Source organism: Prionailurus bengalensis, chromosome E4, assembly GCF_016509475.1.
Source record: "Prionailurus bengalensis isolate Pbe53 chromosome E4, Fcat_Pben_1.1_paternal_pri, whole genome shotgun sequence".
NCBI classification, from domain to species: domain Eukaryota; kingdom Metazoa; phylum Chordata; class Mammalia; order Carnivora; family Felidae; genus Prionailurus; species Prionailurus bengalensis.
In genome coordinates this window covers 36,719,485-36,744,470 of record NC_057360.1, presented here as the reverse complement: position 1 = coordinate 36,744,470, position 24,986 = coordinate 36,719,485, and the positions used below count along the sequence as shown (strand labels likewise).

The 24,986-nt window shown below is 46.6% G+C and overlaps 1 protein-coding gene across 4 annotated transcripts; it reads right to left on the bottom strand.

Annotated features, from left to right (window-relative positions):
• Positions 1-2,086: 2,086 nt before the first annotated feature.
• Positions 2,087-23,113, bottom strand: LHX9 (LIM homeobox 9). 4 transcript variants are annotated; one of them, XM_043567826.1, is made up of 7 exons: positions 22,830-23,113; positions 22,514-22,579; positions 17,153-17,271; positions 14,991-15,193; positions 13,433-13,788; positions 7,297-7,499; positions 3,486-5,992 (listed from the first exon to the last, which is right to left on the bottom strand). In XM_043567826.1, the coding sequence occupies exons 2-7, from the start codon at positions 22,539-22,541 to the stop codon at positions 5,735-5,737; spliced, it is 1,167 nt and encodes a 388-aa protein (XP_043423761.1). In that variant the 5' UTR covers positions 22,542-22,579; positions 22,830-23,113; the 3' UTR covers positions 3,486-5,734. The 4 variants fall into 4 exon arrangements, with proteins under 4 accessions (XP_043423763.1, XP_043423761.1, XP_043423762.1 ...); XM_043567827.1 differs by lacking the exons at positions 22,514-22,579; positions 22,830-23,113 and adding an exon at positions 17,597-17,874; XM_043567828.1 differs by lacking the exons at positions 3,486-5,992; positions 22,514-22,579; positions 22,830-23,113 and adding an exon at positions 2,087-3,030 and having other exon boundaries at positions 17,153-17,873.
• Between the last annotated feature and the right edge of the window lie 1,873 nt (positions 23,114-24,986).

Here is a 24,986-nt window from a genome sequence, read left to right as displayed (position 1 = left end):
ACTTAGAATTTATGTTGCAAGTAAGGTAAATGGTCATTTTATTCTGATAAAATGTTGGAAGGGCAGAGTAAGTATTATAAAAATATTTCAGAATCAATGGCATATCACAAAGAAAATAACTTCCTGTTTTCACTTTGGCTGTAAAGCAAAGGACTGTGGCTTTACATTAGACGGTTTTTATTTATTTGAGTCTTCAGAGTTGGTTCTCAATTGCTAAGAGTATGAAATATTTGAAAGGCCAATCCAGAGTTTATCTATGTATGGTTTCAAAGAAACTACAATGTCATTTCACTAATTTGGACTAAGTGATAGTATCCTTATTTAATCCTTGTGTCTAGAGACCATAAAACATAAAAAGTATTGAATCACCTCGAGAGTACACAAACTCTCTACAAGTAAAGATAGCTTTGTTTAACACACAGTTGAAAATTAAAACTCCATACCAAGTTAGGGGTTTATATTTATCTTTTACAACAATGGTATCATCTTTAGTATTCTCCTTAAGAGCCTAGAATGACACGACTCCACATTTCCATTCCAGAACTTCCCACTTCCAACGCTTTTCTCCATGATGCCCTTTGCAAGCACTCGAGCAACACAAAATGAGATGCAATGTAAATGTGGTTTATAAAATGCTTTGACTTCAAAGAAAGGTTACTGGAAAAGAGTGTGCTGTGGGTTCTACAGGGGTTTTGTTAAATAAAGCTGTTTTTTAGGTGATGAAAAATCACCTTAAAAGTCTTAAAAGTGTTTGCTTTGGGTCCTTTATTATGGAGTTTTATCCTTATTTGAGGTATGAAAAACCTACTCGCTCTCTAAGTCAGCATTAAGATGGCTACTCCCCCAAGGGGACAGATGCTAACTCTCTGTAAAGCTTTTTTTGCCCGAGATCAATTTGCCAGAAGTTAGACTAACCCAGGCATCCGGGAGGTAGAAACTATGAAAATTTAGTACCTTGCTCCCTTCTGAGAAGTCTACATCCCTCTCTTCCATGCCCAAGAATGAGTGTGTGGTTTGCCCAGACTCAAAAACTGCCATACATCATGGGAAAGCATGGCAGACCTTCCAACTCTACATCACATGCTTTTTTTTTTTCCCCCTCTTCCCACTCACATAATTAGTGCTCCTTTCTTTTACTTTTTCAAAATGTGCCTGTTTCAAATTTGTATTATTTTTTTCAGATGTCTAATTGCAGTTACGTTCTTTCCCTCTTTGGTCTCCTCCCGCATTTCACATACCAGACAAATATTTAAAGGTCTGTAAAACCAGGCGAGGCTCCAAGATATTTCTAACTGAAACTGCCATAGGTGACAGCACAGGGAAAGAAAGCAAAGTTGTAGGACAAGGATTTGAATAAACGGGGTGCAAACGTATTGGAAAATCTATTTAAGTTGCTATAGCCATGGATGAGGTTTCAATGAGGCATAAACATTCAAGTTCCTGACAAAACCAACATGTTTCATGATCAGTCAAAATAGTCTACTTGTCATGATGCATTGCATTTTTTTTTTATTTTTTTAATTAGTAAGTTGCTCTCTCTTTTCGTTTTTTTTTTCCTTTTTTAGTATTCAGGAAGTGAAAGCATTTAAGAAAACATTCAAAGTTCCGAGAATACATGTAAGTGAAATATTTAATGTCTGTCATTCATAAAAGTTACATCATTTACATAGGGTTCATTTGTATATAATAAAAATTTCATCATAATGAAAACTTTTCTGGAAAGTTATATGTTAATTTGTTTAACATATGCTTTGGATATACAGCTAAATAGGAATCGTTAAAAAATTCTTTCTTCAAATATTCCCTTTAACAATTAAAAAAAACCTCATTCCTAAATATTTGTTTTTCTTTCCACTTGCTCCTTTGTTTGTAATATCATATGTAATTTGAACTATGCAAAGATTGGATCTTTCCATAGTTCAGAATATATTTGTATACTTCAATAAATTTGCTCATTGCATAGCAAACATGTAAACTTACACAGGATCTATAAATTTTACCCTAATAATCTAAAAACGTTGCTGAAATTTTACATGATAGTTTAGTCTAAGGTTTAGTTTTTGTCGTAATTTGTGTTTTCTCTGTGGGTTTTTTTTTTTTTTTTGGTAATTTTTAATACATGGGCCAATTGAATACAACAAATAAAAAGTCATGAAAAGTTAAAAACCAAGTAAGTCATTTTATCCTAGGCTACCAGAATTTAACCTCATTATATTGTTTGGATTTTTTTTTTTTTTTACTAAGTATAACAAGTTGGAAATGTATTGTGCTGCCTCTTAAGACAGTGTTCAAAAGTAATTTCAACAGTGTGTATTTAACATAAAGTTAACTATGTTCGCATCAAATAAAATGTTTATTAATGAAAGCTATTTATCATACAAGAAACAGCAAAGATAAGTCATCATACAGAGATGTACACTAGGAGTGACAGATGTAAAAGTGCATGCAGAGATTTCTGTTTAAAAAGGAAGTAATAAACAATAATACTAAAATTACTGGGTTTTGATTCCTATACTCTCAAGTGAGTGATAGCTTTTCTTTGAATTTACAATTGGAAAATGCCATCAACAGATAGGACTAATACACATTAGCAAGCAGGTGAAATGAATGTTTTTGGACTTTATTTTACAACTACTGTGCTTGACAAATGTGTGGGATTTTTTAGCAATAATAATTTTCTTCAAATATGGGGTGGGCATATTACTGCCAGGTTGCTCTGGTTTATACACGGCTTAACTAATTTTGTTTTAAACCACATAACTTTAAGCCTCCATTTGTGTTAGACACCATAAAGAACAGAATTTTTGTTAACATTCAGTAAATGACATTTAAGTCTCTCTCTGTCTCTCTCTCTCTCTTTTTTTTTTTTTTTGGCTCAATAGATTTTAAAATGTATGATTATCATAACCTAATATTGTCTTTGTCTTCACTGCAGTGGATTTCCGATCAAACTTTTCCCCTTCTTTTAATACTTTAGGGAATTTTCAAACGTCGGGATGTTTGGCTGTAATGCCCCAAGATTTGTTCTCCCTGAAAAAAATCATAGTGACAATTTATTAACTACAGAGCAACTTGGCTTTTAGGGGTCTGCAATTTCTATTTTGATTTACAAATATCCATCTGTGCTCAATAGACCTAACATTAAATCTTAATCATAGTTAAGTTTCTTTTCATGCAATTACTTTGTCTGCTAATTATCTTTTTTTTTAATTCTAAAAATTGGGCGGAGTCAAATCGGTGGGGCATTACTTTTATTATAAGAAAATATATTAAAAGGTAATTCGAGGTTGAATTACATTGCATATGCAACGGTGTGTACATTTAAAATGAATCAGAAGTTTGGAAATCTGAAAACTATTTGTATGTTTGAATATTTAAAAATTGTTTGTATTCCCACTTTAATAGCTTTTACATATAGATATTGGAAACACACTAGTACAGTTAAACCTTAAATTGATGGGAAATAAAACTCCTTAGATTCAAAATGGTTTATTCACACAAATTTAATAGGATATATCACAATTGTTTGGTCCATAAATATTTAGGGGAAATAGTTTCTATACAATGCATTTATCAATAAACAAAGAAACATGGACAATTTTGCTAGACCACTTACTGTACTATAAACACGAAGCTCAATATATAAGATTATTGAATTTATCAACTATATTTGAAAGAGTGCACAACTGCTTTCTATGACATGTCTGTCCCCTCTAACAGGATACACCATAAAAAGAGTTTCGGAAATAAGAGGTAAAACAGTACAAAACTAGTGAGGTGTCAAAAGGGCTTAAAACAGTTAATTTAACAAACAACACATATATCCTGATTTTTCACAAACTTACTTCCAAGTTATATCATAAGGCACGTAGGAGAACTGAGTTATAATTAGTCTACTTAATAAAGTAGATCTATAGTACCATACATTGTTCTGTCAAAGAACAAAATTTATAAGTATCAATATTTTACCTGTAAAAGTGTATTAATAAGATCTCAGCCTTACCAAGGTTGTTTGGTCTGGTTAGTGGTAAATGCCCAAAATGTAATAGAAATATGAAAAGTCAAGATTTAAGCTCCATATAAGATGATAACCACACTTGCTAAATATATAATGGCAATCACACCTTTCTTCTGTTACAGTGTTAACTTATCTTCCATCATCTTTTTTTAAAAAATAAGCTACTTTCTGTGCTAATTTTCTAAAGACCCTGAGCAAAAGTTACAATAATGCACTTTAATGTGGGCAGTGAACTGTCAATATGTAACCACACATTTATACAGCCAGAAGGACACCTTTAAAATCTATTAAATAGCCACTTCGACCACCAAAGGAGATTTAAGGGGTCCAAAAAGTGGAGAATATGTGCAAAGTTATTCTTAACAATCCACTAAAGCAAGACATATATCTTGACTTCTTTTTTATTTTTTTTAGGAAATCCACAATCTAATTGGTATTTAACTACAACAGAAGCGTATAGATGAACATTCACCACTGCCCAGACCATTAAGATTTTAGCTTAAATTAAAAGAAAAATAATGCTACTGTAAACTAGGAAATATATTCAGATCAGCATCCACGAGGCTTCTGAGTTTATCTACTTTAAGACTAATAACTTTAAATCTGTAATGCCAGAAAAGTTTTTTTTTTTCTGACAAATATATCAACCTATGCCAAAGTAAAATAAAGCAAAACAAACCAAAGAATTCTCATTGTCGATATTAGTCTACTAAGGTTTTCTTTTTTAACATAATTCATATAGAATGCCAGATACAATATCATGGTACAGCTGAAGCCAATTAATAGAGCTATTAATTAAATTATACTGATTTTTTTAACTTCTTAAAAAATTATATTTTGCTTATTTCCATTTTCCCTAGGAAAAAAAAATTAATTTAGAAAGAATGGTTTTAGAACTATCATTTTTAGCTTTAGGTTAAAAGTATAGAATTTCAAGCTCTATATGGAATTTTCATAGATACACAGGGAGTTAAAATATTTTTCAAATGTTGAAAAGCAAATAACTAACAAGTGTTCCTGGGATGTACACCCCTAAAAAGAAGGAAAAGTCACATTGCTAGAGCAGATTTCTCACCTAATTAATCTTTAATATTTAGAGCTGCTATAGTTAATGCTTTTTGTTTAATCATATTCCTCATTTGTAAGATGAAAGAATAATCAAAACATTTTTTCACTTTTAAAATTAAAAAAAAACAATGTGAAGTTTTCAAAATTCCATAAGTATACATACAATCGCAAGATTTAAAAAATAACTTTAATTATCTGATTCTTTATTAACCTAATCATTTAATTGGGAATATGATTGTTTGCCCATTATCATACCACTTTTTTTTTTTCTTCGAGATTCTGGAAATAAGTAACATACAATTTTAAGAGGCACTTATTAGAATAATTCAAAAACTCTCCTTACCAACTGAAAGCTCTAATTATTTTTTTTAAAAAATCCAAATACACATTGTAGACAAAAAGAAAACAAACAAACAAAAAAAACAAAACCAAAACAACAACAACAAAAAAACACTTCGTAAAGGAGACAATTCTGTAAACTCATTTGCCAAGTGGCTGCAGATGCTACACACCAAGCTGTTGCTTTTATTTCCCAAATATCTTGTGGGTTAGAAAAAAAATCTTGTAAATAATAAAATAATAATAATTAGAATAATAATAAAAAGAAGAGGAAGAATGAAAAAACAAAAACAAAAACAAAAACCAATGTTAGAAAAGGTTCGTTAAGGTAGTTTGTGAGGGGCTTCCGGATTCGTGGCTGTCCATGTTAGAGGTCACGGATGTCACTACAGTGATAGTGGGATTGGTCAGGTCTGTTAAAGTGGTCGCTGTGCCGGGTGGAGTGAGAGCGCCGCTGTCTGCTGAGGGCGGGGCCGGAAGCGACGTGCCATCAGCTTTATCAACACCCCCATTCTCCTGCCGCAAAAGGTTCCTTCTGAATTTGGCTCGTGCGTTTTGGAACCAAACCTGCAAACCAATCCCAATTGATTTCTTTACCGATGTTTATTTTAGACTTCTTTTGTTTCTCTCTCTCTCTTTGTCTTTCCTTTTTGTTTCTTTTTTTTTTCTTGCTTGCTTTCTTTTTTCTTTTTTTCTTTTTTTGAGAGTATGTTTTCTTTTTAAATATAATTGTTTTTATTTTTCTTGGGAGAGAAGGGCTGGGGTTTGTTTTGTTTTTGTTTTTGTTGTTTTTGGTTTTTGGCTTTTTTTTTTTTTAACAGAGTATTTCAAGTAATACTATGGGTACTCCCTCTCAACTGTATATATCCCCCCAGCACTAACAAGTGCCACTTGGGACAACTGATGCTTAAGTGGAGATACCATAGACATGAAGGCACAGAGATACAAGGGGGAAACTATATCCTGATTCCTTAAGCGTTTGTTATCTTTTGAGAATGAGGAAAGGCAGGGTCATTGAAAGTTTCACAAAGTAAGAAGGACTCCTATGAAATGAACATCACTGAAACAGATTTCAGGCTGTTCTTGAGTCTGACCCGTGATAACTATTCTCCACATAGGAAAAACCCAGGGCCACAGACCCCAAGCAGCCAGAAACTGGTCGGTGGAATTTTAAATGCCTGCTCTTTGTCACTGAGAAGTAGAAGAAGATCACAGGTGACCCACAGCAACCCACTATAATTTCATGAGTTGTATATTCTTACCCTCACAAGTTTAGAAAAACAATTGGACAGCAGGTCTAACTCTCAGTATTTAGTTTTGCTCTACAGTTTGTTAAAATGGGAAAATTCTTGCTACACTTGGTTGCTGAGACACATTAACCATGGCTGTGGCTTTTCCGGAGTTGAAAAAATGAAAAAAAAAAAGGAGGGGGGTCGATCTGAATTTGGAAGGTCATGGCATGTGAGTGAGGCTGCCAAGAGTTTGCTGAAGTAAAACAGCACCAGCGGGTCCCCCTCAAGTCTGTGCACTGAGCCTAACGTGAATGGAAATCTCTAAAGCCACAACTTGTACAAATAACATCACCCACATTAGCAGATCAGTGAGGTGAGCTGTGCTGGCTTGGGTGGCCCCATCTCTCCATCGATAGGAAGGAAGAATGTGGCTGCATTTCAGAAGATCCTGGGTCTCTCTTTGGGCACCCTCCCGGAAGCCCCTGCAAAATTTCCGCACACCCTCTGGGGAGATAACTAAGGTAAACTAATGAGAAGCAGTACAGGAAATATCTGTATTGCTCTACACAGGGAAGAGAACTGTTTTTACTGGCAAGGGTAAGGGAGATTTATACACAGCCAATGATGGAGGTTTCTTACCTGCAAAACTCTTTTGGTGAGGCCTGTTTTCTGAGCAAGCTGCTTGAGGTCCTTGGCATCCGGGTTGTGGTTGATGGCAAAGTAGGATTTCATGGTCCGGAGCTGGTGGTGCTTGAAGGAGGTGCGCATGCGCTTGGTCTTCTGTGAGGGTGGGTAAGGCTGCTGATCCCGGTCCAAGTGGTCTGCCTCGTTCTCGTTACAACCTGTTGCGGGATCAGCGAACAAACAAACAACTGCTCAGTGGGAAGTCCCGCACTTGCTGCAACGGTAGCGGTAGCGGGCTGTGCGATGCTAGGAAAATAAAGCAACGGTGGGAAAGGCTGTCGACCCAATTATAAGCTGTATCGAGACAAGACAGAGGTTAATTACCAAAGTCAGCCAAAGCAGCCTCTTCACGTGGCCACAACCAAAGTTTATGTAACGGAAAAATGTTAGATGAATCCTCTCTTTTGTATAATGGTTGCTGGAAAGCTCGAGAAGATGAAGAAGTCGCAAGTGTGAAAGAAACATCCCAGGAGTAAAAAGGATAGACTCTAATACGTTTATGCACAACCGCACCCTGCCCTACAGCGCACACAACAGTTTTTAGAGACTCCACACTTTGTCTGTGTTTGTGAAATGAGACATACTCTCTGAAGGCACTGCTCTTTGTCGTGAGGGATATGCAAACCATTTCATCTCTCTCCAATCTGAGAGTTTCTGAGAACCCACCAACTAAGGAAGAGTCTAAGTCAGTTCCAATTTTTAGCTTGTTCTGATGTTCCTCGAGTCTTCTCAATCAGGAAAAAGGTGGCAAGTAGCTGGAGAAGGGGGAGAGTTTTACAAAATTAGAATTTGTAGATTTCTTATGTAATCCTAAGAATATTATTTTTGAGGGTTTTTAGCTATAGCTGCTTAATATAGGGCAGTGCCAGGAAGAAAACAGTTTTCCCTTGGAGTTATTTTAATAAATATTTCTGAAAGAGAATGAGCCCAGACTTCTCTTCACTCAGTTCATGCCTGGAGCACTCCCCACAGCTCACAGTTCAGAGACACTGCTGGTGCTTATTTCTCAGCTCAGATCTTGGCCCTCTTTGCTGTGGAGGTTTGTGAGTGGGATTTGAGCTGTGCCCCTGGCTGGTCTGGCAGAAAGAGGGTGACATCTCTCTCCCTGCAGAGCTCTGCTCAGCATTGAGGGTAAAACGACCCAGACTTTGAAACCAGCCTGAGAGTCATTATCCCCAGGATGTAAAGCTGCACATTTAAAAGGTCATTTCCAATAACCTCCTGGCTCTGTGTAGGAAATATGACCACAAAATGAAAAATGTTTTGCTAAATATTTACTGATTCGACCAACTTCTCAACTTAAAGGGCATGGCAGTTTTTTTTCTTTAAACCCTTACTTCAGGTATTTATACGATGTATTTTCAGATCTGATCATCCTACATTTTAGCACATTATAATAGAATATCTAAAATTAACCTGATCATGTTACTTGGTGGCATCTACTTTACTGAAGAAAGTAAAACATTTCTTAATATTAGCTCTTCTGCTTGATAAAATATTATTTGCCTGCTTTGCTCTGGTTAGAATTATGTTCTGAAACTTTCTGGTAAACCAGCATAATCAGCAGAAACAGTAGTTTGGGCCATCAACCAAGAGGTCAGGCACTTCACAAAATCCATTTAACAAGAAATTTGCTCTATTGTAAGAAGACATTACATTAGGCATGAATTCATGTTTCCTTTGTTTAAATTTCCATAAGATACACAAGTAGGAGGGCACATCTGGCAAAAGAGCAGATGAGTTCATTGAGAGAAAGATTATATACTATTCACCTTTGGGTCCCCTGAGTCAAGCACAGGGCCAGGACTCAAAAGCATTCCACCAAGATTTTGAATCTTTGTTCATCAATAAAATCAAGTGACTATTAATGCAAAGCCAAGTCAACTCGAATGGAATCCAAGTTGGCCATATACATACAAATGTTGACCATATCCTTCTTTTAAATTGCCCAGAAAAGTAACATACCCTCAGAGATAAGAGAAAGAATATACGCTACATTTTATCCTATTTTAGCCCAGTGGGGGATATGTTGGGTTCAAATATTCTACAGAATTGCACTTTCATATCCTCAAATGGATGAAACAGCCTCTTAAGACCTACTATAAAACTATATTTATCTCTAGTAAACTGAGCTATATTTCACAACCAGATTATAAATGTACCCACCACAAAATGGTCAAAGAGGCACACCTGGCTTTGGGGCTTCTTCAAATAAGATTTCATTCTTACCGTATGTGAGTAACATTTAACTTTTCCTGAACACATCAGATTGAATATTACACTTAGAGGACTTAACTAAGTGCTTAACTAATGCCCTTAGCCACTGCCCCAACTCAAGGTATTATTTCTTAGAGATGAATGTGATTCCTAACCTCACTATGCACTCATTAGTCTTTAAAATGAAGTTTATGGAAAATAATCATAGAACAGTTTGATTAAACTGCTTTTCTAAATATGCATTCTACATTCATTATTGCTGATTAAAAATTCAGCAGATAACATTAGTTCATTAAACACAATTATGGGACTTGTTTCCACACAGTATACGGTTCAGTGTGTAAGAAGATTGTTAGCTCTTTGTTAAACAGATATTACTGTATGCTTTTCCTGTGACGGTGTTATCATATTACTCAACTGAAAAGAGCAATCTAGTTCTTCCACACGGTAACTCAGTGCATTATCCTAAATTGTTTGTGTTTAACTACAGATGCATTATATAAACTTGCAAGTGATTGTGTTTCCCCAGGGTCTACTTCAGAAGTATACTTGTTTCCCCCACCCCCTGAATTATGAGATGGAATGACAACTCTCTTAAAACTACTTTAAACGTCCACCTATAAGTACACATCTGACACACTATAAAGTCAGTGAGAAGATCTAAATATTTTCTTTTCCAGTCACTGATGAAATAATAATGGTCACCTGTACTAAAGCGAGTTTCTGTTCCGAAGGTATGTAACCTTCTGAGAACTAACTGATCCCTGGGAGACCACTAGGGGTCAGTGCCAGGCTAATTTCACAACTATCAGGAGCTTTAGACTCCAAGAAAACCCAAGGAAAGCAGATTTTAAAAACTGGCAAAAATTTAGTCTCGCCACTATCTCTAAGTTACCCAAATAGGAGTTGCCTATCCTACACTAAATCTTCACTCCTGGAGGGCTGCCTTTCAATCTAGGATTCCAAATAAACTCTCTATGTCTCTTTCTAAAATATCTGCCTGGGATCTGCACAGGGAGGATTAACTAAATTAGTAATATTCTCGCTAAAAGGCATTTGCCAGATGTCAAACACTAACTGATCTTTGCCACCTTTCACATCTTCTCTGGACGTCTTTGAATCATAAACACATTTAATGTATAGGATTTTTTTTTAATATATCAATTCATAGATTGCATTTTAGTGTCAACGCTACTCTTTCTGAAACTAGTTTACAATTAAGCAGAGATGGCAATATAAGACCCAAAGAAAGCAAAAATAATGAGTTAAAACTGTGGGTCCATCTCATTTTCTACCTTTTAACATGTTTTCAATTTGCTGAAGCTTTTCTTTTGCTAGTTTTGTAACAAACTGGCATAGATGGTTAGATGCATAACCTTTTTTTTAAAAAAACAGTGGGATTGATTTCTGGTCATGTATCTTTGATCCAGTTTCTCTAGATTATTTATTTCCATCTGATTTTAAAGAAGTATGTACTATTCGTTTGTATCTCTAGGAAAAGTCCAGAAAGGATGGGGTGGATACTAATTAAAAGACATCCAGTCTGAGGTCGTGTGATGTTCAAATTCCGGATAGTGAGGCCTCAGCAACCGTCTCCTCCTGCAGGAGCTAAACAGCATCACCTTTCTCGAGAAACCTTGCAGCATTAATATACAAACTAAAGGCCTAAGTGGAAGGAGATTTTCATTCTTTTTTTTTTTTTGAAGATATAAATTTGTATTCTCTAGCTACCACTAAATTTTATTGTCCTTAAAGCTCCCAGCTCTTCCCACTAAAGAATGATCCATGGCGAAATCAAATTGAGCTAGTTAGATTAAATAAACAAGCGGAAAAAATAGGATTGCTTCCCTGTGGCTAGAAATGTCCACCTTTTTGCACACTTTCTCGGGCGGAGGGGTTCCCTCTCTCCCAAGGACTCTCCAGTTATGTGGGTCCCGGCCTCTCGGTCTCTGTCTCTGTCTCTGTCTAATTAGGGCATTAGGGCCTTGGTGAGTGGCTCGAGATTCCGATGTCATCTTCTATTAATAAAGAACAATTAGTGCCCTGCCTGTCCTGCTCCGGGGACCTCGCATCAAAGGAGATGAAATGAGCGCGCTGGGCAAAGTGGCCCCGAACCAAACCCCCGCGGAAGTGCAGCAGGGACGAGCGCCAGGCCGCGACCCGCAGCCGGGGGTTGGCAAAACCCGGGGCTGCGCCCGCTGCCCCGCCACACACCGATCCTGGTGGGGTCTGGAGCGAGCCGGCTGGCCTTTTCCCTTGCTCTAGCGACCCTGGCCTGAACCCCCTAGGGACAAATGTCGCTGCGCTGAGCTCCCTGGTCGCTAATCTCCCTGGGACGCCGCGCGCCGCGCTGGCCGGGTCGGGATTCCTTCTCCTCAGTTACAGCAGCCGAGAACCCCAGGAGGCAGCCCAGCAGAAGGCTGGGGGGAGCCGCCCTTCCTGAGAGGCTTCCCCAGGAAACTCTGGGCTCCGAGCAGGCCTATCAGTTCCAAATGGTTCACGCTGGCTGTGTGACCGTGGGTAAATCACTTATCCTACTGGATAACTTTGAGCCACAATGGGTCAGACACCATACCAGGCACTGGGGACCGGAAGGCAAAAACCAGCAAGATCTGTGCTCTGGGACGTCCATGCTTTGGCTGGTAACTGGGTGCTCATGGTAACAGAGTAGGGTTGCCACAATGAGGGTCCCTCGGGTCCCTTCCGGTAGAATGGACGCCCTAGCCTGAGTCTACTGTCGGCTGAGATTCCCAGCCAGGGCTGGGCTGGGCATGGGAAGCCAGTCCTTGGTTTCCCAAGCATTAGCCTGGGGGCTTTCCAGACCCCCCTTTTTTTCCCCAGTGTCTGGAACTCCTAAGAAGAGCTTCCTTCCTGCTTGGAGTTCGACGTGGTCGACAAGGTCCATCCCTATCCTCACCTGGGGGATGCAGAGCAGGGGCAAGCTACCAACCATGGGAAACGGATGATTGAGAGATATTGATAAGTGATACATGTCTTCCCAAAGCAAGGGAGAAAGTGTGCTCTCAGGCCTGTTGCCTGCATTTCGTTTTTAATTAAGACTGAAGGCTGGTGGAGGATAAAAGAGTGGCCTGTCACACCACCGCGCTGCCTCAGTGGTCCTGACCTGGAGCGTCTTTCAGTTTTCCAGGGGCTCTGGAGGTCCTGGTGGTTTATCATACAGGGAATGAGCTGGCTGGATGACTGCCCTGACCTACACAAGGGGCAGGCCAGCTCAGCTGTGGAGGGTGATTCCTACCCCTACAGCTGCTTTCTCACCAAGACCAGGGATTTGGTTTTCGACACTCCTGCCAACTGTGTTCCTGATTAACTCTGGGCTGGTGACCACAGCCTCTGCTCCCTCTAGACAGACTGGAGTTGGGCTCTGAAGATTTTTTTTTTCCAGTATATAGGAAAACCTCCTCCAGGATCTATAATTTGGCTTCCACACAGGAATTGCCCTGGGGCTGTTTTGCTCCAACTGGGAGCCAGAAACTAATGGGCTCATTAACTAATGGGCAACAAGGATTTGGCTCTGCCTGTTTGGGGGAAGTCATTGCAGCCTCATGGTTATGAATGTGTTTTTTGCCACAACCTAAATAAAGGTCTCTCTCTCTCTCTCTCTCTCTCTCTCTCTCTCTCTCTCTCTTCCCTCTCCCCCTCTCCTCCTCTCCCCCTCTCCTTCTGTCTCTCCTCGGTTTCTCTCCTTCTTTCTCCTCCTTCTGAGCGAAAGGGAGGTGTGCTGAGGAAAGGGGAGTGTTAAGCAAAACACTCTTGCCACCAGATCTCGGATGGGAAAGGAGTTCTGTGGAATCCTCCGCTGGGCAGCCAGAGGCCAGGGCTGCTGGAGGGGTGAGGGAAAAGTAGCAGGGCTCACCTGAGTTGTAATTGACGATGTCCACTCCCAGCGCTGGGCTCTTCCGCTTCCGGGGCCGCCCTTTCTGCACGGTGCCAGTGCCGTTGAAGTAAGGCAGGGCCAAGCCGCCGCTCTTGGCCGCCAGCTCGGTGTAGCTCAGCTGCGGTGTATACTCCCCTTGCAAGAGGGTCTCGAAGTGGGCGCGGCAGTACACCAGGCTGTCCTTCATGCCAAAATGGTCGCCCGTGGTCAGGGTCTTGTTGCACGTGGAGCAGGTGAAACAGCTCAGGTGGTAGACTGAGTCTCGGGCGCGCATGACCATCTCGGAGGCGGAGATGCCAAGGTGGCAGCGGGCACATCTCTGCACAGAGAACCTTCTGGAAAAACAAACCCGTCAAGTCAGGGCGCTGGTTGAGGCAAAGACGGGGCCATCTCCCACCCGTGACACCTGGGGTTTGGTCAGCGGTGGCCCAAGACGGGCACATAGGAGGGTTCCGGGAGAAGAGGACACGGGTCCGTTTGCATTTGGTCATTAATTTTGTTTACTTTTTGACCTGTTCTGGTGAACCAGGACAAAAAAAAAACAAAAACAAAAAAACAAAAAAAAAACCTTACATTAAAATAAGAAGAATTGGGTAACATCCTCAGTTTCCTTTTCTGTAAAGATTAAAAGGAAAAAAACCACAGCAAACAAAAAGCCAAACAAAACAAAACAAAACCAAAAACCCGCACTTAGCTAACTCCAACGCTATGGAAAGAATCTTAAATTTCAACGCTGAGGGAAAGCGTTTCATCCGTTACAAAATATCCTATGAAGGGTGGTATTATTATTATTGTTATTTATGGATGTGTGAGTGTACGTGAAAGCATTCAGACAGACGCCTCCGCAGATGAAAGCTTATTCTTTTTTAATCACCTCTCTCCTCTGAATGAGAGCAGAGCGAGGTCACTTGCACATAACTGTTCTCTTTCCCACCCCAGAAAAATAACTGGGAAGCATCACAAAAAAACATCCCCCGAGTTTACTCTCCAGGCTGACCAGCACGGTTCTAACTCGCCGTGAATGGAACTCAGAACTGAGTGGCTTAGGTTTCTTTCACCAACGGCGATTATTCCTTTTCATGGTCATTTATGCGGTTTCCCGCCACCCTTGTGAAAACATAACACCCGGATACGGCCGCCTGGACCACCAGTTCATTTCCAAGGTGAGGATCTCGCCCCGTTCGTAGTAAACGGAAAGAGAGAGAGAGAACACCCCGCTTCGATGTTGGTCGGCAGACAGGCGTGCATTCAAGATTCCGAGCTTTCCCCAGATCCCCTCTACCGAGCTGTGCAGTGTCGGGAATGGGTGCTATTCACTGGCAGCTCCAGACCTTGGGGGTTCCTCCCACCCATCCTCACTGCCCTTGGTGGGGGTGGCTCAGCTCGAACCCGTCTGCAGTGGACTTCCCTGGTCTCGGGATTGGTAACAGTACCCCGAAGGGGCGAAAGGGGGCGAACCGAGGGGAGGCTCCCCGGCTCGGGCAGGTGGCCGCGCCAGGTGTACCAGGGCGTAAGAGATCGATAGGGGCGGGAATACCTGTAGTAATCCTCCTTGCAGTAAATGCTACCGTCCTTGGCGAAGCAGGTGAGCTCCGACTCGAGGGCCAGCTTACATTCACAGCACTTCAGGCACCTCAGGTGCCACTGTTTGTCCACAGCCAGCAGGTAGTACCTGTCCGAGATCTTGCCCCCGCAGCCGGCGCAGAGAGCGGGCTTCTCGGGGCTCAGCGGGGGCATGCCCTGCAAGGCAAGCACAACGCACCGCTGAGGAGGACGTGCGGTGGGGACGCACAGCTTCGAGACCCCTCTCCGAAGCTCAAGTCGTTTGGGGAGCACCTCCAGGGGCAGGGGCCACAGTGCAAAGGCAAACGTCGGGGAAAAGTTCCCCGCCGCGACTCACTCCATTTCTGTAGTGTCTGCCTGGACCCGGCGTGCGCATCCTCCTGGGACTATTAACCTAAAGACGCGTCGGCCACCTAGAGCCTCTTTAAAATGCTAGGACCGCACTGAGCAGAGGTTGGGCGCGTGCTCCCCAATTCGCATGTACAAGCTAAAAATTGTGGGTTTCAACGCACACAAAACTAAACAACGGAAATTTTTACTGCGGAGTGGAGAGGAGATTTGGACGAACACAGACTTTTTTAAGACATTGTATTTCTCTAAATTCCTATGGGCAGAGTTAAGTTAAAAGGAAGGAAGCGATTATTATACCCGTGCTCACAATTTGGTCGACATTGTTTTGATCTGGATAGATTTGGCTGTTCTCTGTTTTTCAGGGATATCGGTCCCCTCCCCAGTAAGGGTATAAAGTGCCTGTTCCCAGGAAGAGTGCATTGTCTGGTCCCCTCTGCACAGTCCCTCTTTCCCCGGCATTAACATACCCAGGAGATCTGTGTCCTGAAAATCTCTTTAGTGGCCAGGTTAAGCTTCCCGCCGGCTGACCCACCGACACGGCCGAGGATGAGGAAACCTCACCTTGACCAGCCCCGCCCCGCCACGCAATTAGAGTTTGGGTTGCTGCTTTTTGTTTTTAGACAAGATAGTCACAGCAAGGAAAAAGAAAAAGGAGGTAACCGCTGGACATCTCCCTCAAGACTAGCAGGAATGGGTTGGACTTCCCCACAAAACTTTGGCGGGCCTGGAAAAGTAAAGTCCCGTCCTTTACTCAGACCAGCCCCCACCTCCTCCCCGGTACAGAATTCATGTTCCAAATGTGGAAACACCCACGAGCTCGGCTACTTGGTGGAACCCAAAACACCACTGACCCGCTCGGGGCAGAGTACCGGGTTAGTTTGCGCTACAATCCCCGGTGTGTTGCCAAAGGATGTGCACAGCTCTGTTGGGCTGAAATCATTTCCGGAGACTTCTGCAGTTTTCCCCTCCCGGCTCGTAAGTGGGAAAGGGAAGCACATAGACTATTAATTGGTTTTCTTTATTAATCGGACATGACTTTCATTAATATGAATAGCGGTAACAGTGGTCGTTGATTACACCGCTCAAGGGCTCCGAAGCTCTCGCGCTGGGGCTAGGTGCCCGGCTCCTCCGGATTTTTATTAGGTTTCCCCCTGCACGTTCCACCCGCCCGGCCCGGAAGTTGAACGCCGTCCCGCTTCGCTAGAGGGGCCGAGCCGGGCTGCCCGAGACCCCGAAAATCGCCGGCTTAGGCAGTGCGGAGCTCCGAGCGTCCCGAGAACTGAAGGTGGCCCAGTTGAGTCCGAGTCCTCTCCAAAGGTCGGTCACCACACCCAGAGACTAGAGCCACCTGGGCTCCTGCTTGGCCCGGACGCCCCGGCTGCGCGCGCCGTCCGCGCGTTGCCCGCGCCCAGCTCGCCCTCCTGCCCTCCCGGCGGGGGCCTGCCGGGGAGGCGCCCGCAGTCTGGGGGTAGCGGAGACCAGAGGTTGGGGGCTGCAGAAGAGGACATCCCCATCCTCTCACTCCCGGCCCTCCCTGCTCTGCCGGGAACAGCTGCGGCAGAGAGTTGCGAGCTCACGGTCTCGGTCGCGGAGACATTTCAAGCCAGAAAGGCGGCCGTTTCTTAGCCCGGCAGGCAGTGGGCGCGGAGAAAACCCACCCGACAGCCGGGAACGGACGTTCCCTGGGACCCTCCATCCTCAACTCGGCCGGCCAGCGATGGAGACCCGGCTTCGCCGAGCGCGCACGGGCGCCTGCCTCCCGCCGCCGAGGGGGCCCTTCCTTACCGCGTCGCGGCCGTTGAGCTGAGCGCCTTTGGCCAGGCGGGCCTCCGTCTTAGATCTGCGCTCCATCTCCTCCATGATACCTTGGATGTGGCCTCCGGAGATCCCGTGGAAGAGCATGGCTGGGGGACGGAAAGGACACGAGTTGTCTTCTGCTCGGCACCCCACTATTTCCATATACACACGCCCGCGGCTCTCAGCTCATCCGAGTGAAGGAGCAGAAGGGACCGCAGAGAGCTGCGTGTTGGAGGAGCGCAGAGGCGCTCCGGGACAGAGGGCAAGAGGGAGAGAGGGAAGAAGAAAGAGGCAGACGGAGTGGAAATTGGTCTGCTCGGAAAAGAAAAAAAGAAGGGGGGGGGGGGAACCCCAGCGTCTCCCTGAAGGAGATGTGCAGAAAACAAACAAACAGGGGCGGAGGGGAAAGGAGACGAAGAAGGCGAATCTTACTGCTCTGAGAGATCGAATTACTAATGGGAAACAACACTGCAGCGGGGGGAGGAAAACAAAATCTGGCGAAGAAAGAAAATAGTTTCGAACACAAAGAAAGAAAAAGAAGTGCTATTTTCAGCGGTCCCTGGCTGCTTGCAAGTTCCCAGTGCCTGTAGGTTGGGTTGGGGACTGCTCCTGCCGTAGCTGTGTCCAATTTGTTAAGAGACTAAAGCCAGCCCATTTTTGATAATTTAGTAGGAGGAGTTCTCTCCCTGGAGCTGCCACGGATTTTTATTCAGACAACAAAGACCTGTCACACTCCTCTCAACCCCCTGGTGATGGGCAAGCAGGGACAAACATTACAAAGGGGAGGGGGCTGGAGGGGGGGGAGTAGGAGGGGGCATTTACTTCCCCCCAACACACACACACACACACACACACACACACACACACACACATGCACACACACACATCCTTCCAAGAGTTCCCAGTAATCATGTTTTAAAGGGGAAAAGGAGCCCATATTGCCCCCGCCCTTGGGCAGGAGGCAGAAAGCCCATCTATTTGGTCCAAGTTCAAGATCAGACCCCAGCTCAAGGCACACAGAATGTCAGCTCCAAACTTTGGGTTTCCTCTTTGTGGACTTTTACGGTCCGTAGCTTGCAGGGGCTCCCAAATAAGTAAATGTTAAACAGAGATTCCTCTCTTCCCGTCTTCTTCAACTCACTTTTTAAAAGGAGGTCTCCTCACCTCTCCTAGAGGCCCTCCACCCTACCAGAGCCTGGAGCACCACCACCCCCTCCAAAGTGAAAAACAGGCTAGGAGAACCTAAGATTCTGGCTATTGGTGGCAAAAAAGCTTTTCTTTGAAAAATGAATGTAGAGGACGAGGCATGGACTTGTAGTGGAGAGTACTCAACTGAACCACGATGTGGGGTGAGGTGTTCTCTTACCCAATTCAGGTTTGCAGGTAATCTGCTGGGGATCCCAGGGTCCCCCTTAAAACCTGTCGATGCGGGCAGCAAGTGGAGGGCCCTGAAGGACTAGGTGCCTGCCCTGTTGCGTGCTGTTCCCACTGCCCTTGTCGGACGGGGACTTGTAAAACTGGATGTGCCGCAATTTTAGGAGGATGTGAAAGGGGCTCCTCGCGGTGGAGGAGGGGAAGGTGAGAGCTGACAAGCAGAATGGCAGACCTGCGCCTCACAAGAGGCGGGATTGTTCTGTCTCCCTCTGTTCCCGTTAGCGGTGGCCCCTCCTTGGCCCTATTAAAAAGTGTCCACAATACTCCGATATTGTCAATTCATGCAAGCCACCAGAAGCCCCCTAGGGGCCCGAAGCGCACAGCAGCGGCAGGAACCAGCCCAGCTTTAAGCAGGGAAAGTAGGAAGCTGGGGCTGCTCTCTGCTTCTTTCCTCCCTAGTGCCTGCCTGTTTCCCACCACCCCCATCGGCTTTCCCAGGAATGGCTCACGTCCCGACACATCCTGGATACCTCAGAGGGGTATGCTGGTGGCAGACTTGCTTCCCTCTAGGGAAACTGACTTGGAACAGTGGCCCAATTTGGAAAGATGAAGGGAGACAGGGAGGGAGAGAAAGAGGAGGGAAAGATGAAAGAAAGAAAGAAAGAAAGAAAGAAAGAAAGAAAGAAAGAAAGAAAGAGATGGGAAGAAATGACAGAGAGAATGAAAATGAGAGGGAGAGGAAGGAAGGAAGAAAAGAAGGAAGGAAGGAAGGAAAAAAAGGCAGGCAGGCAGACAAGAATGGAGGGAGGAAGGGAGCTACTCTCTGCAGCAGTCTGACTTCCTGTCCCAAAGCTTCGCCTTCTGAAGCTGCTGGAGTCACCTCTTCCATGAAACCCAAGACTCCACTGCTTCCCCTTGCTCTTTTCTCAGGGTCAAAAATAATGTTATTTGCAGACTGGACGCTGTTACAGTCCTCCGGGTGCCAGAATACAGCTCATAAAACACAATTTCACACAAAAATGAAGCCAATCAAGTGAACTAAGCTGGAGACCTCCCCCCCCCCTACTTTGGCAGCCCTACTGGACAGCAGGGCTGCTATTTACTGTAAGTAATGTAATTAGCCCCTTTGGATGGAAATCAATGAGCTTTTCAAACCCACGTGCACAAATGAAGGGCCCCAAGGAGGGGCTGGGACCAGCAACCCTTTCAGAGACAGCAGGTCCTCTCACAAAGGGGCAGATTGCCTTCCCACAAGTCAACAGCTAAATGGACTCAGACCCCAAGGAGGAGGAGGAGAAGAAGAAAGAGGAGGGGTTTCTGAGAAGAAAGTCGGTTAGTTAACCCAAGGAAGCTCCAAGGAAAAAGTAAATTTGGGACCTCAATCCAGGGACTGACTTTGTCTAGTTTCTGGACTAAACTGCCGCTCTCACCATCACCCCCATCACCGCTCGCCCCCATCACCACCTACCAAATGGGGGTGTTTGGAATTTGGCTTGGCTGTTATTGGATTTTGGTCCGGGTCAGCAAAAACAAAGAACCCAAGAATACCACCCTATTCTTGCAAGAGATGAAACTTTAGAGACTCTATGAAGGGAAAGTTTAACAAACAACTGCAAGAAAAAGCCAGAGTTCTGTGAAGTCTCCAAGGAAGCCAATCACAGAAATGATGTAAACCATCCACACATCCACCCATCCATCCACCCATCCATTCATTCTTCTTTTCCACAAGTATTTGTTAATCATCTATCAGGTACTGGCAGGGCAGACCCCCTTCTACAATAGTCTTTGGGGCTGGATCCCAGCTATGCCTGCTTTTTCTTATAAACTCGGGTTATAAGTTCCTACACCCGGTGGGAGTTGCTACTTCCCATAAAGAAGCCAACTGCCAGGAGTCTTCCTTCACAGCCAATGTAGGAAGTTTTTAGAAAGCTAGGGGTGGGGCAGGGGGTGCTGCTGGAGTTTGGGAGGTCCTTTTTAATCCTGCAGAAATTACTCCCCACCCACCCAGCTCTGCCTCCTCTCACATTTCCTTGAAGAAGAAGCCCATGGTGGGGGGGTGGGGAATGCTCCAAGAACTGGGTGTATCCTTTTTGTCTTGGAGCCCTTGAAAGATACCTAAGAGGGTCCCCCTTACTACCCCTTATTCACAAAAGACAGCAAGCACTTTAAGGAGAGCATCTTTGTAGCTCAGACTTCTTTCACCTACGGTGAGGAGGGACTGGAGCCAGTCTTCCCTCAGAATAGCCCGAGAGTGCTCCATAAAAGTCGGAGTGTTCCCTGGTTCATTTCCTGGGGCTCCGCCTATCTAAATGGGACAGGTGCAGTGGGCTCCCCCCACCTGGGGCCCATAAGAGGATGTCAACTCTCCTCTCTGAACTCAAAGCTGTATTTGGAGCAGTGGGGCAGAACCCTGGCCAGGTGCAGCCCTCCTCACAGTTGGGCACACGCAGTTCACTCTTTTCAGTGCTCCAGGATCCATCCATCTGGCTACTGTTGCAGCTTTCAGAAGAGCGGGCGGTTGGTCTCTAGCAGGGCAGAGGAGTAGGGACGAAGGGTTCAGGGTCCTGGAATCTCCATGAAAGTGGCAACTTTGTCCCAGACACCTGCCCAGAAAAACTCCTCAGAGAGCAAGAGACAGGAAATAAAGGAAATGCATTGCTCTGCCCTGGGAGCAACCAGAGAGGGAAAACCCCAGCAGACCCATCTCTTGATAAGATAGGCAACTCAAGTTCTCTTTATATCTGAACCTTGGAGGCCAAGATCCTGTGCCCTGGGTTTGCCCTTAAAAAGGCAGAGGTCACCTTTCCTCCTGACCCAGTTGAACTGTTTGAGGAGCCCCCTTGGTCTGAAAGGTGCAGCTCTGGAAGCAGTGTCTGGCTTTGGCACTGTTGAGAACGTCCCAGGGCCCGGGGAAATCAACATCGTCTGGGGTTAGGCACCGCTCACTCAGTGGTGTCACCCTGGCTGCGCTGGGCGGAGGGTCAGCGGATGTTCCCGAGCCACCGGGCCTTTTCTAGTCAGTGCGCATAGGGAATCTCTACGTTCAAACAGGTCCAGACGGGCGCTGCAGCACGGGAGCATCTCTGACTCAGTCCTGCTAGTAGGGCCTCCCTCCAGACAGATGGGAGTGGGCTGAGCGGAGCTGGGCCGGGGGGAGTCCTCCTGCGCCGAGGGGAGACCCAGGGCCGCGCCCCAGCTACGCGCCGTTAGAGCCCCACAGCCCTGCCCCTCTGCGCTCTCTGAGCCACGCACCTCGTCGGCACCCTCAAAGCCACCTGCCCATCGCTCGCTCAGTTCAAATCTCCTTCCTCCGTGGCCCCTGGCTTCTTTTCCGGGGGGGGGGGGGGTGGACGGATGCCACGTCCGAAATCTGAAGCCCTTTTACCTGACATTTGCCGCGCCGCTGGCCCTCAGCCGCCCGAGGAATAAAGGGAGATGTCCCGCACCACGGCCTCTGAGGTCGCGCGCCGGAACTGGTGCGCGGGTTTGCATTGAACAAAAAATGTCCGGGAAGCCAGTTTCCAGTTAAGCTTTACACAGGTGAGCAGCGGTGTCAGCTCTGCCCCCCCCCCATCCCTTCCGGTGGGGAGACGCCCCCAGCAGCATCGGGGAGGGTCGAGGGCGCATCCCTCTCGCCGCCACGGATAACTCGCGGTTCAGCACCACCGTGATCTCCACGTCCCCCTCTGCATCCTCAAAAAAGTCAAAGACATTTAAAAAAAAAAGGCAAAAGGAGGGAAACGCAGCTTTCAGGAATCTTGGCAGGAGACTGAACGAGACTACATTTTAGAGCCTTCTAAACGTGGTTTAATTTCTAACACACACACACACACACACACACACACACCTCTTTCTTCCACCCAGTGAAGGCGCTCACACGCGTGTGCGCGCACACAACACACACACTCACCGATGTGCACAGCAGCCCAAAAGAAAGGGCAGAGGACACGAGAAGGAAACTGGTGTATAACTCACCTGCCTCTAGAGTGGTGCCGTTCAGCATTCTTAGAGCCAAAGGAGTTGATCACGCTGTAATGGTGGCTGCATTGGCAGAGAAAAGCCGCGCGTCAGCCGGGCGGTGCGGCCCGGGGCCCCGGGCGCAGTCTACCAGCCCGCTGGGATGGTGCGTGGGAACCGCTCCTCCCGCCGCGACCTCGGGCGTCGGGCGGCTACGAGTGAAGCCCGGCCTGCCTCCGCTAGTGCTCGGGACGCTCCTGGGGCGCCCGGCCGTCCGGGCGCACACCCAGGCCGGAGTACTGCTCCTAGGAGACAACCCCCGTGGGGATCTTACCTTGAGGTCCAGACGTTTCCCCCCAAGAACCTGATCCTCGGCGAGGGAGGGCGGGAGGCTGCGGCCAGAGGTGCGGGCTGGTCCCCAGGTCTTGGCAGAGGGTTCCTCTGCTAATCCAAATAAATAACCCGTTGGGTGGAAATCAAGCTCGCTCGCGCTCTCTGTCTGTCTGTCTCTCTCGGAATTGACCCGAATCCCTCACCTCTGACCCGCAGCTCCTTCCACCTGTCTTTTATTTTCAGTTTATGCTTCCAAATCGGGAGGAGGAGGAAGGGGTGGGCAGAGGGCAAAGACGCGGGCTGGTGCGCGGAGACGCGCTCTGAGGCTGCGTTCAGCCCTTCCAGCCTCTCAATAATCAGGGGAGGTGTTAATGGAGGACTCGGCTGTAACTGAACCTCATAAAGCCCAGAGCATCTTGAGGCTTGGGCGCAGCGGGGGTGCTGGGGTCCCGCGGCGCGCCCTGGGCTCCCGGCCCCCCAGCAGGCCTTTGCCTTCCTGGAGCTCGTACCTAAAAGATGCTGCCGCCAGCTGGTGCCTGCATAGACCGTGAATAGGCGGTAGCTCCTGCGGGAAGCCGGGCTAAGCCATTGATTGCTCCCCCGCCGCATCCCCGCCTTCCCCTCCCGGTCCTTCTTCACTCTCGGCGCTCCCGGGCTGGGCGCCGGGGACCCAGCACTTTGAGGTGCACTCCGCGCACTACAGCGGCATTCCCAGTCGGGTCAGCGCGGGGGCTGGAGGTGTCTCTCCCACCGGCCCCGGCTAGGAGGTGCGGATGGCGATTAACCGGGAGAAAACCGACTCAAACCTTGGGGGATGAGCATTCTCGGGGTCACAGACAGACTCCCAGACCCGGGACGGGGCGGGGGCCAGGTTACCTGGTGTCAGGTTCCCGAGGGGGCTGCGTCGCCCCAGCGGCCCCGGGCGCAGTCGGGCCTCGGGGAAGCAGAGCGAGAACCGGGAAGCCGGGCCTCTGGCCAATTATTTACTCACTCCCCCACCCAGTGCGCTCCTCGCAGTCGGCGACGGGGGGGCGGGGGGCTGCTGGGAGGCTCCTGCGCGGGTGCGGGAAGGGCGTGCGAGCAGGGAGATTGGCGGCTCGGGGCTGCGGGGTCCTGGTGCCCGAGCGGCCCTCCCTCCCCGCCCCTCCCCGCGGTGTCACCCGCGCGGCTCCTGCGCGGTGCGTGGGCTGAGGGCGCCGAGGGCCGGGGCGCCCGCGCTCGCATCAGCCGCCTGAGAAACTAGTGTGGGATGGGGGCGCCTGAGGCTGTGCGGGGCGGGAGGGGGGACCACCTCTTCACCAGACCCGCAAGCTCCGCCACACGGCTTAGGGGTGCTAAGGGATCCAGCCGGAGGCACGAATCCAAGCCCGCTGGCTTTCCCTTTCCGTCCCAAATCCCGGAATGTGGCGCAGAGCACCCAGGACAGAGACCCTGGTTCCACTCGAACACTTGGCTCCGGGGCCAGTCCCACCGGCGACTAGTTCCACTACTTTACCTTTAAGTTCCCCTCGCCCGCGACGTTTCCCTTCCCATCTTGGTCCCCTTGGCTCTCTCTCTCTCTCTCTCCTCCAGACCCCCACCCCCACCCCCCGCCTTATTTCGGTGCGTTTTCTCAGCCAGGGAGGAGACGAGCCTCTCAAGTTTAGCTTTTATGCTCCCGGCGAGGCCAGCGAATGGATGGATGGTTGGCGATACCGACCAGAGCTCACGCTTTGGTACAAATCTTGAGTGGGAAGATGTGGGTCGTCATGAATCTCCCAATCCCTCGAGAGCCCATGTTTCCCAGGTTTACACTCTGTTTCACACCTTTAGTCTCAAAAAAGGAGGGTCGTGTGTCTGGAGATTTTGCGTCATGAACCCAATCTTGAAACCGTTTGTAGGGAGGAGGGTCAGTTCAGCGCTGGGGTGCCCACACACAGCAGGGCCCCGGGGTCCCGGGTAGGCTGGGCGTCCAGGAACGACTTAACCCCTAAGTAAAGACAGCTGAGGGCTCCTCTCCAACCTTTTCTCAGAAACCAAGTTCTCCACAGAGGTGTGCAAGAGGGTGTTGACAATCCCCTCCCCACTACACGCACGCGCACACACACTTAAACATCTCACTTTTTTTTTTTTTTGAGGGCAGAGGAGAGTTTTGGCACCCGGAAGTACCTTTTAATTG